The sequence below is a fragment of the Lissotriton helveticus genome, chromosome 10 (assembly GCF_964261635.1).
Source record: "Lissotriton helveticus chromosome 10, aLisHel1.1, whole genome shotgun sequence".
Lineage (NCBI taxonomy): Eukaryota > Metazoa > Chordata > Amphibia > Caudata > Salamandridae > Lissotriton > Lissotriton helveticus.
In genome coordinates, this window is record NC_136071.1 from 224,040,763 (window position 1) to 224,053,372 (window position 12,610).

Consider the following 12,610-nt stretch of genomic DNA (forward strand, 5'->3'; position numbering starts at 1 on the left):
AGACATGAAGTCTCGAGGCGAGACTGCGCATGCGCAGTCTACGCCAGTCTCGACCTAAAAAGCTTCAGTTTTGTCAAGAGAAGGTGACCTATTTAGGTCATCTCCTCTCGAAGGAGGGAAGGCAGCCGTTATCAATGCTATGGCGGCCCCACAGACACAAAAGCAGGTGCGAGCCTTCATAGGTCTAACCTCATACTGCAGACAGTGGATTTCCAATTTTTCGGCCATGGTCAAACCTCTTCTTGCCCTCACCACTAAAGACATATTAGACAGTTCCTTTCCATAGACTAGAGAGCATACGCAGGCCTTCCAGGATTTAAAAAGAGCTCTGCGTACTGCTCTAGTCCTCGGTACTCCTGATTATCTCAAATATTTTTTTCTTTTTGTACATGAGACAGATGGCTGTGCATGCGCTGTCTTGACCCAGATATTCGGAGGTCACCATCGGCCATGTGCCTATTTTTCAGCTACCTTAGATCCTGTTGCGAGGGCTCTCCCGGGATGCCTACGGGTGACAGCAGCGGCCGCACTCATGGTCCGTCAGTGTGCGGGGATTGTCATGAACTCCCCCTTGACTCTGATGGTTCCCCATTCTGTGGATACCCTCCTTAATAACATCAAGACACAGTACCTCACTAGCGCACGACTCACAGGATATTAATTGACACTCTTTTCCAGCCACATTAACATTAAGAGATGCACTGTACTGAATCCCGCCACATTACTCCCACTGGATACTCAGGATGCCCGTTTAGATCCACATGACTGTATATTGAGGACAGAAGAGGAGACGAAGGGATGGGCTGACTTACAGGATACCCCGATAGCCGACCCAGAAGGTACACTGTATGTGGACGGATCATGTCTCAGAGGGCCAGGTGGTAACATCAGCCGCCTACGCCCTCACGACATTGGAGCACGTAGAAGAAACAGCTCAGATTCCGCAGTGCTCTGCTCAGGCTGCAGAATTAGTGGCCCTCACTAGAGCCTGTGAGTTAAGCAAAGGAATAATAATATCTACACTGACAGTCAGTATGCCTTTGGGGTGGCTCACAACTTTGGGAGATTGTGGAAAGAAAGGAATTTCCTTACTTCACATGGGACGAATATTCAACATGGCCCCCTAATTCACCGATTATTAGACTCCCTGACATTTCCCAGAAAGGTAGCTATTATAATATGTAAAGCGCATAAGAAAGTGACGGATGATGTTGGAAAAGGCAATGCCCTGGCTGACCAGACAGACAGCTCTTAAGAAAAAGGAAGGAATGTATGTGGGAGGTCCCGCCAGGTGGGTGGCAGAGGGGGGCATGGTTGAAGATACAGTACAGAGTGTGATCGATATTCAGTCTCATGCTACCCCTGAGGAGCTGAGGATGTGGACAGAGCATTTAGCGGTAAAGGAAATAGATGGTTGTTGGGCCCGTATCACTATGGAGAGACAATGGATGTTGCCCGACAGTCATGTGCTACCGGTAGTAACGATGGCCCATGGCCCTGCTCACATTAGCGCGAAAGGGATATGTAAGTTGCTGGAACCCACCTGGTGTAACTCAAAGATACCAGCATATGCTGAGAAGATGGTCAAAACATGCATGATTTGCCTTATGTACAACCCGGGAAAAGGTATAGTGACCCCTACCTTTCCTTTCCAAGCCCTCCAGATGGATTATATCCAGGTGGACAGATGTAACAATTTAAAATACGTTCTGGTGGTGGTCTGTACTTTCAGCCGCTGGGTGGAGGCCTACCCTGTCAAAGACTGCACCGCGATCTTACAGCCAAAATACTATTGAAAGAATACGTCCCACGATTTGGTTTGCCCCGTTTGGTCTGGAGTGACAACGGGACCAACTTTACGGCTCAAATAATGGAGTATGTCTGTTCAGCACTGGGTGTGAAACAAAAATTTCATGCAGCTAACCACCCCCAGTCAGCAGGTCTAGTGGAGGTGTACAATGGCATCCTAAAGACTAAAATGGCCAAGATTGTAGCTGAGACAGGTGTCACTTGGGCTGATGCTCTGACCCTGGCTCTGCTGTCAGGACAACGGCCCATACCAGGACAGGACTATCTCCTCATGAAATTGTGTTCGAGAGGCCTGCCAATGTGTGGGGTGTTCCACGGCCCCAGAAACTGTCCGATGTTGAATACCCTGTGTTGACTGATTGTTTGTACAGTTTGACTAACACCTTTCGTACTCTTTACCACCAGGTGCACAAGGCCATACCTGATAAAAGCGAGGGCCCAGGACACATTATCCAACGTGGCGACTGGGTTCTGATTCGCAACTTTCAAAGTACTAAGAGCCTCGAGCCCCGCTGGACACAGCCCCGTCAGGTGTTACTGGCTACCCGCACTGCCGTGAAAGTTGAGGGACGGAAGAACTGGATCCGTGCGACGCACTGCAGACGAGTGCCTCTGCCTCTCCCCTATGATCAGTGGGTGAGAGAAGGACAAGGAGACTCAGACAGAAATAGTCCTGGCGTTTGTTCCCTTCAACGACGCAAGATTACATTCTACATCTACGGAAGCAGAGAGTGGCAGTATACTTAAGGGAAAGAGGGAACACTCCCCTCACTTTGCTCAGCATCGGGAACAATTATTCCCCGACCATACTGTTTCTACTTCTACCCGATATAACTTGCGTTCCAGAAGGAAGGCTTGCCCTTGACTTCGCTCAGGTGGCTGTAGGGCTGTGATCTCCCGGCTAAGAATGGTGCTGGTATCTCAGACTAAGGTACGCCCTAGGGCTCTTGGCACCTGCATCCAGTGAAGCAACCACCAATCACAGACAGCCGCTAGTGGTCCCTGGCTTAGTACAATGGCAGCCGTCCAATACACCCAAGTCCAGAAACGATATGTCAGTCCCCTACATAGCAAGTGCTTTGTGACCCCCGCGGTGACGCTGTTTATCTCAATCATCTTGTCTATTATCGGTTGGATGTTACTGATCTACTATAATGTTACCCCACCAACTCCTACCCCGACTCCTGTAGAGCATCAGTATTTCACGTTACCCGCCCACAAATTGCCCCGCCGTGCAGAATTTTTCAATAACACCTTTGTCCAGATGTTACATCATCATCAGCTGATCATAAATACTTCCAACTGTTGGGTGTGTGGACTGATGCCGCATGCTATGACACAACCTGTTCCGTTCTTTCCTTATCCTTCTTCCATCTCTGGGTCCTGTCTTGCATGGTGGATGTTGATGTAGGAGGCCTATACTGTCAATGGTACTGCCAATTTTGCCCTTGGAACATTTCGAGATGACTTCTGGCGAAACAGTTCTGGGAATACCAATACCCCTTTTTGCCCGACCAGTTCATCCACATTGCTATTACCACCGGATGAACTCGGTGAGATGGTCGTATTTATCTCAACTTCTCAACAAACATTTACCAAATTTCGCGCAAGAAGGCTACTACCTGATGTACTAAACACTCTGACTGTTAAAAATGTGCGGGGCCGTGTCAGCATACATGGCTTAGGAACTAAGAAAGTTGGTACTAGTATCTGTGACATCACTAAAACTTTGAACTCTACGTCTCCTCCAATGTTGGTGGCGTCCCCCAACACTTACACAGCAGCCTACACTTGGCTCCCCCGTAACTGGTCTGGTACCTGCTATCTGGCCTTCCTCCTTCCACCAACGTATTCTACCCATAGAGACTACCACCTGTTGATGAAGGGCGCTTTGCGCCGCTGACGTAGGGGTGTCATATTGGCTGAGGATACAGTAGGCCAGGAAGCCGGGGACTTCTTTAAGGGTTTCCTCCCATTCTGGGGCCCAATGGTAAACAGCCGGGCTATACGAGGACTGACCAGGGTCCTTGAGGCCACCATCACAGAAACAGCTGGTGCCCTCTCCAACATCACTGCAGAGCTACAGGCAAACCACCTTGTAACACTTCAAAATCGTATGGTCCTTGACATCCTCCTCGCTGATCAAGGTGGTGTGTGTAAATTGATTGGCTCCAGCTACTGTGTGTACATTCCAGATCACGCACCCACAGTATATGATGCCATCCAACGTCTGCATCACCTTTCCTCTGAGATTCATCAGGATGAAGGCAACTGGTCCCTCACAGGCTGGATCTGGGGCCTCCTTTCCCAATGGGGATGGAGGGTCCTCATCTTCCTTGCCTTGGGAGTAGCTGTCCTAGTCTCCTGCTGTTTGTACATTCAGTGTCTGCCAATGCTCTATACAAAGTGTGTTCAGGCTTTCAAGTCTCAACTTTCTAACATTCATGACACCAATATGAAGATGATGCTCCAAACAAGAAACAGATGATCTCATGAATATCGACGTTTCCTAGAGTATTTGCCACTCAATGGCAAAAGGAGGGTCTGAGTAAAAGTGTCCTTCTTGTCGGCATTTATTTTGTGTCAGGACTCCATAATTCTTTGCATTGCCATTTCGTGTCAAACACCTCTGCACGACCCTCCTGGTCGTTTCTGCTGATGTCTGATGAAACTCTGTCACGACCACCCTGCCCTTCCTGCTCCTTGTGGTTGAGCCAATTTCGAAAAAGGGAACAAAGAAGTGGCCTCACCACCCTCGGACTGAACTCCTGCACACATCCATCCTGTTTCACAAGACTTGGTCACGCCACCGTCCCAGAACTTGTTTCTTTCACATATCCTGTTGTTCAAGCTCTGTCTGTTCTCTCACCTACATATCCTGTTTTGCAAGACCTGTCCGTAATCTTTGTACCATCTGTTGCAGCCCCCGTCCTGCCTGAACAAAGAATGGTGTAACTGCATTTTGACTCGGGGCGCCAGGCAGCCACCCAAAATGGTTTCCTAAGGTGGGAAATGTGTATATAAGGGCTGTAAGCTGCGGAGTGAAGCAGCAGCCTCCTCTGTCTTGTTTCTAACGAGCTTGGGACTGTTCCATAGCCCGGGCTATTCGAATAAAACGTGGTTCCTCCTGCAGACGAAGGCTCCTGTGTCTCCTTTTTCTATACAAGGAGGGTATGGAAGACTTGGGCGGTTCCCCCGCCGCCGAGACCCAGTAGGTGGGTCAGTCTAGGTTTTAGAACACCATTCCATACGATATTAATTAGAAAGAATCTTAAGACCCACACAACACACTTACACCCGTCCCCTTCCTCTCTGTACTAACCATAAATCTTAATAATCACGTCTCGTTTTTTTGTTCAGCACTCTTCTGCTTCCTTGCTGATGGTTTTGCACGCATTGGTAGTCTGCAGAATGAATGTTGCTGTTAATAAAATGACTGAACCAGAAAACAAACGCCCATTTCTTTCTTTTTTTGATCTACATGTGTATGCATCTCTTTTTTGCTAGTTCATATGCAGTTTTTTCATTCTAGTATGCACATGCACGATATTCCTTGCATTCATGTATGGAGCCTACTCTTGTTCCAACAGGGAAGATGCCTCAGGCCAGAGCCACTACCCAGAAACTTCAGTCTGTACTATCATTATGGGTAGGTAACATCAGTGAGAGCTGCTCGTCTGTATGTCTGGAAGAAACGTATGATGAGCATCAAACAAAAAACTTTGCCAAAAAAAATAAAACAGAAAATAAATGTAAACATAAGGGAAAAGGTTACATTTTTAAAGCAAAAAGATTAATCAGACTTTTTACTTAGTGTTCCAATACAGTTCATGGCTCTACAAGACTATAAAAAGAGTCTAGAATAGACTTATTACCTGAAGTTTTCGGAAACATCCGAAGGCTGTCAAACTCGGAAAAATCATCCTTGACCGTACCATTTAAATTACTGAAAAGGTCGAAAGACGTGCTTCCTGTATTTAGACAGAAAAAAGAAGAAATTTAGCATCTGCCATGGCGTTAAACAGGACAAGCACATGGCACGGATTAGAAGGGCTTTGTTCTGCTCTTCTCCTAAGATAAAATCATGGAACATGAATGAAAGGACTTTGTACTGAAAACTACAAACAACCAAAAAAAGGGATGAGAAATGAAAACATTCTGTACTGTCTTATCTGGTAGAGACTCAATCTAGCCTCAGATTCCTTACCTTAGAATTATTGCCAGGCATCAGACTGGATCTGGAAATGTTTGAGAGCAGTACTTTTGTGTGCTGGTAGGTGGCGTTGTTCGGCTCCACATGGTGTCGTTCGCGACAGAGGTGACACTTGAGGTACCTATATAGGTGCCACCAAAGATGCGGACATCAGTTACTTTTTCCAACTTTCCATGCCAGAAGCGCAGAGCCACAAAGTACACTGGCCACTTGGGTGGAAAACCAGGGCACTGAAAGGGGAAAGCACTTTCCCTAGAAATCCTTTTGCAGAGTGGGAAGAGTAGGTGTGTTGGTAAGGAATCTGTAACTAGATAGTATCTCTATCAAATAAGCAGTCACCAAAGGTAAGTAACTTTTTCATCGAATAAAGATTTCTAGCCTCGACCTGACTGTCCAGGCAGTAGTACTTGGTAATCGTGTTGCTGGGTAGCCCATGGTGCCACCTGGCTGATGTCCAGGACTGGCAATCTGGTGGAATGAGCACACAAACCCTCAGATTTTGATACAGAGCACGATCCATCGTGAGATAGTTATCTTTTGTATGGCCCCGTCCATTCTTCGCTCGGACACACGCCACGAAGAGTTGGTCTCTCGTGTGTAATCAAGTTAGAACAACAATGCTCTTCTGGGTTCAGATGGTGACAGAGCGCCTCTTCTTTGGAGGGATAAGGCAGAGTATAATAAGTAGGCAGAGTGATGGATTGGCCTACATGACCACATTCGGGAGAAAGGAAGCTCTCGTATGAAGCACCAGTTGTCTGGGTAGATAGAGGTTCAGATGACATGAAGCTCACTGACTATCCGGGCAGATGTTATGGGTCCCAGGAAGGACATCTTGAGGGTAAGGAGCCTGAGAGGACAATTGTGCAGGGGCTAAATGGAGTACACATAAGTAAAGTGAGGACCTAATTGAGGTCCCACTGGGTCATAATAAAGGGAGAGGGTGGAAACAAATGTAAACCTTTCAGAAACCTATTTACAATAGGGGGTTTGAAGAGGGTTGGCTAATTAGGCAACCACAAATGGAGAGCTAGCCCTTCAGAGTGCCCAGAGCTGAGCCCTGCTAGGCAAGGGAAAGGGTTTACAGGAAAACCTGAGAAAGGGGGCTAGAAAGGGGATCAATTGGTCTTTCTGTATACCATGCCACAATTTTGGCCAACAGTAGGCATAAACCGTCTTGGTAGAGAAATGCCCGGCTACCAAGATAACGTCTCAGACTTTGAGAGGAAGGTCGAAAGCTGTCAACTGTTGCCACTCAATCTTCACGCAATAAGGCTGAACTTGACAAGTGTGGGTGGAGAACCCTCCCCTGTAACAGAAGATCCTCCCCAAGGTGCACCCTGATCAGAGGGCCGATGGCCATGCTTAACAGCTCAGGATACCAGACTTTCGGTGCCCATTCTGGAGCCACAAGGACGACTTGGCCCAGTCATTACTGATGTTCTTGAGAACTCTGGGCAAGAGTGGTATGGGAGAAAAGGCTATACAGGAGGCCTAAGCTCCACTTGAGATAAAAAGTGTCTCCAATCAACAGCCACCTTGGAAACTCCAGTGCGCAGAACTGCTGACATTGCACGTTCTTGTAGGGGGCAAACAGATCCAACCAAGGCTCTCCCAACTGCTTAAAGAGACCTTGCATTATCCCAGATGGAGACATCATTTGTGTTCAGCAAGGCATCTTCAGCTAAGTTTGTCCACTCTGGCGTTCAGAGAACCTGCCAGATGTTGAACCACCAGGGATATGCTCTGCTGTTCCAGCCATCTACAGAGAAGCAGGGCCTCTTGACAAAGGGTCTAAGACCCCACACCACCCTGTTTGTTGCAATACCACCTGGCATTGTTGTTGTCCATGAACACTTGTACCAGCCATCCTTGGATGGAGGTTAACAAGGCTTTCAATGCCAACTGGATCAATCAGACCTCCAACAGGTTGATGTGGAGTCTGGATTCCACCAAAGACCAGAGACCTCTGACCTCCGCCTCTCCCAGATGGCTGTCCCATCTCAGGAGTGACATATCTGTCACTACTGTGAGATTTGGTTTGACATGGAGAGGGTTCTGCCGCTAATTCAATCGTGGTTCATTAAAAATCACTGCAGATCTTTCGTAGTTCCCACCGAGATCTGGACCATGTTAGAGAGAGTCCCCTGATGCTGAACCCACTGGAACTTCAGGTCCCACTGCAGAGCCTGCATATGCCAACCACCATGTGTCACTAGCAGGATGCAGGAGGCCACCAGACCCAGCAGCCTCAGAGTCAGTCTCATCTAATCCAGGATAGAGGAGGAAACATCGGTATCATAGCCTGAATATCCGGGACTTGTGGTTCAGAAGGATAGGCCCGAAACTGCACCATATCCAGAACGGCTCTGATGAAAGGAAGAGTCTGAAAGGGAGTCAGGTGTGCCTTGGGCACGCTGATAGTGAACCCCAGCGAATATTGGTGGTCCACCATAGTCTGGAGGTAGGACACTTCCGCCTGGGGTGAGCCTGCCTTCAACAGCTAGTCATAGAGATAGGGGAAGACTAGCACCTCTGATCTCCACAGATGAGCTGCAACCCCGTCTTCACCTTGGAGAACACCCAAGGGGTACTGATGAGGCCAAAGGGGAGCACAGTGTACTGAAAGTGCACGCCTGTGGGCAGGCAGAACATTAATATGTAAATATGCGTTATTATTATAATTATATTTTGAACAATTCCTTGATGAAGAAGTTGGGAGCACACACATCGAGGATAGGAAGAAAGCCTCCATCCTTATTGGGCACCAGAAAGTAGCGGGAATAACAACCACGAGCCACTTTTGGAGTCGGCACTCTATATATAGCTCCTTTGGCCAAAAGAGCGGTCGCTTCCTTGTGGAGAGGGGCAGGTGGTGATCCACCAGCCTGTCCTAAGTAGGTAGCATGAGTGAGGGGTAGTGTCGAAGGGGGAGGAGTAGCCACTTCAGACATGGGAGAAGCAGTTCAGAAGAGGACACTCCTGGTTAAAGCACTTCCGTCAAGCCATTAGTCCTGACTGCCACCGAGGGCAAACTAAGGTCAAGACCTCAGCCACCCTCCGCACCACCATAGCGAATGAAGCTCCCTCCTCCGTAGCCATGGTAAGGGGAGAAAGCATGCCAGTATCTGGAGAAGTGTCCAGTCCGAAGCTTCACCCAGATACTCGCACCAGTCCAAGGATTTATAAGGCCATTATTCTTCAGGGTACAGTGACCCCTTCCATTCTTCTCCGAGTTTTAGCTCATAGGAATAGGGTTCAGGCTCCGGCCTGGAAGGCACAGCTCCAGTTTACGCTGGAGTCAGCGTTGGGCTATGCGCCACTCTGGCTCCTTGCCGGAGTCGGGATGTATATTGTATTGGCGCTGCCGCTGGGTAACGAGAGTGAAGGCCTTGGTAGCGGCGCCAGGGAAGGCAGACCTGGCACAACCAGTGCAGATCCGTACCCATCTGTGGCTCACTGGAGACTGAATGGCGCCAGAGCCGCGGGCGTGCATCCAATGAAGGCCCTCCCGAACCCACGGAACCCAAAGGCGCCCGAGAGGGAACAGACTGCTCAAAACGTGCGGAGGTGCAGAGCCAGCCCAGGTGCTGCTGATTCAACCGCGGGGCCAGGCCTCGAGTGAAGCTGCTGTGTCTCGTCGGTCGATGATTGAGGTTAAGTTGAAAACCGCTTCAATTACTTTTTTTTGTGGGACCAACACTTACCCGAATAGCTCAACGACTTGGAATGCGAGTACTACCTTGGACTCCATGACCGCTCCCAGGACCTTCCTCTCGCCTGGGATCTTAACCATCAAGGCATCACACGTCAAGTCTCCAGCTCAAAGCCTTTGAGACAGGCCTTCGGGAAGTCATTGACATCTGCCAGTAACTGGCACCGCAGGGCTTTAAGCCGGCGATCTTAGATGACATTCCTACCACACCAGGAGGTAGGACCATAAAAAATCTTAGTCAAAAAGTAACTAAGGGATTGTTTTCCCCAGATCAGCACTGACTGGTGCGGACAGAAAATAACTGACGCCAGCGCGCCTGGGTGGAGCCTATATAGGCACAGCGAGCGTCGTTTCCATTGCGAATGACGCCACCTACCAGAGCACAGGAGTACTGTTCACATAATAAGTTCCAAATCCAGTCTGCCACGGCATACATTTCCAAGGTAAGCAATCTGTGGCTATAAGTCTCTATTTGATCACTACTTACCCGTAGTCCTAAGTATTATCATTATATACAAATACCAAAAAGAACCAAGCAAAATTATGTTTATTACCCTGTGAGGTCATTTCGGATTTCTATAAAATGTCATCTAATTCTACTAATGCGCAGATAAAAAGACCATGTACTGAAAGCCAAAAACAGCTTAAAAAGGGACTGGGAAGTCAAAATGAAAAGCACTGAGCACAATCCAAGGTTTTATCATATGTACAAATACCAAAAAGAAAACAGCAAGGTCATGTTCACTGCTACCAATGAACAGATAAAAACAAATAACCATTACAACAATGCATCATATGCAGTCCATCCAAAACACATTCATAATGTACCCTTTTTCAAATGCAACACTCCATACAGACCCCCAGGTACAACAGTTCATGAGCACAACACGGTACTACAGTGGTGGCTAAACACTGCCACCGCAAATCCATATAAGCAAATAAACATACATCTCAGAATAAGTTAGTATAACAATACCACACTCAAACATGCACTAATGACATTATACAATTGGCCAACGATGCTGCTCAAAAGAACAGGCTTTTCATGCCAGAAAACAGACAACCCAACACTGAAGTATAACAAAATAAAGGTAAAGGATATTGTCACGCATGTCTGTGCACAAAATGAACTACAAAGATCTCGGACGGGATCAGATGCACCTTGTTTGTCACAATAAGAAGGAAGATTTATTAAATAATACACTGGATGGACCGATTTGCACCAGTCACAATGACACCAGCACACCTTTACTCTAATCAAAGAGCATCCTAGAACCATATAGAAAGAGCGTCCGGTTCTACCAGGCCACTCAAATGTTCCAAAATCTGCTATACAAACACTGGTAACTTAACATATAAAAGTTCAAATTAACTTCAGTGCCTAAAGCATTTATCAAGTCAAGCCATTGATGTGCAGTCCATTTTGGTATGCAGAGGTGGGTCTAACAAAGGTATGTTAACTATGAAGTGTAACATTATCGATCCCATACCATAACATTTAATATGTTCCGACCATGCCATAGACAATCATTTAGGATTTGCAAACTGCATGGATGGATGGTGTTCAAAAAGCAGCACTTGCCTAATTTCCTGACTTGCAATGATTGAAAAGCAGCTTCAACCACGTTTGTGATAAATTTATATGAGGGACAAGAAATAGCAACGGTTTAATCAACTCGCTTACTAAAATGTTTTATACGTGAATAGTTTCCAACGTTTTTTTCCAGCAGCCACTGGAGGACATCCATGCACAATGTAGAGAAAGTGATCTCAATTCTATAAGCTGGGCTATAAGCTGGGCTGCATCTAGGCATTCTTCAGTTTTTGTGTCATTTCAATTCAATACAGACCTTAACCATATTACTGCCTGCTGTTTCCTGAAGTTTGACCTTGATGTATAGTAAAAGCCTTTTGGTGCTAAACATCTTCCAGTGAAGATTTATTGACAATCTGACAGCTTTGGCAGACTAACTGCAGAATGCAAATACTGAACCTAGGGCAGACTGCTCACCTATCCCGCTGTTAATTGACTGTGCGGAGATTCACAGCCTATCAGGGTTAGTCACTGCTCCACTACGACAAGTGTCTTAGCATGCCTCGTTAGTCGTTCACAGCCTATCAGGGTTAGTCACTGCTCCACTACGACAAGTGTCTTAGCATGCCTCGTTGGTCGATTTTCACACCTCTACGTTTAAACAAAGCAAGGCTGTTGGGAAGCCATTACAAGTAAGTTTGAAATCAGCAATGATCAATAAGGAAACCCCATATTATGGAGCCATACAATGCTATTCCCAAAGTCTTTGCTCTTAATTAGGAAGGCATCGGTCTACCTCCCCCCTCTACCCACAATTAATATTAAAATCAAATAGGTAACCCAGCGTATAAGGCAGATAAAGCGCAGCTTGGCACAAGCACTATGCTCTCTCCCCTATATGATAAAAAATTAGCATTAACAATGTTTGGCCCACTGCGGCATACGCTGCTATTGTGGCATGCTGCGCAGACAAAACTGTGATGGCGGGGGGTGCAAACACAACTCACACCACTATGGGACAACAAAAAACTAGGAAAGCTTCGAAACAATAAGGGCTTCTCTCACTGGGATGACATAGGAATATCAACAGTGGGGGACCTGTGGCAGGGAGGGAAAATGGTGTTGTTCGAACGTCTCCAACAGTTATACGACATGGCGCCGTCTGAACTGTATAGATATACACAAATTAGACATGCCTTGATGTCGGCGATAGCTCCTGGCTCTGAGGTCCCTGAAGCGTCACCTATGAAGGATAGACTACTGACAGATTTCATGCAGAAGAAGGCTACCTCTTTCATTTATCGTAAATTAATAAACAACTTGCCCGATCCCACAGGCC

At 47.1% G+C, this 12,610-nt stretch overlaps 1 protein-coding gene across 2 annotated transcripts in view; it reads right to left on the reverse strand.

Annotated features, from left to right (window-relative positions):
- The window catches only part of EPN2 (epsin 2), a 358,100-nt gene that overhangs the window by 77,005 nt on the left and 268,485 nt on the right, over positions 1-12,610 (reverse strand). For both annotated transcript variants that reach the window (XM_078665171.1, XM_078665172.1), the window contains exon 7: positions 5,685-5,780. In XM_078665171.1, coding sequence (XP_078521297.1) covers positions 5,685-5,780 — 96 coding nt within the window. The remainder of the gene's footprint in view (positions 1-5,684; positions 5,781-12,610) is intronic.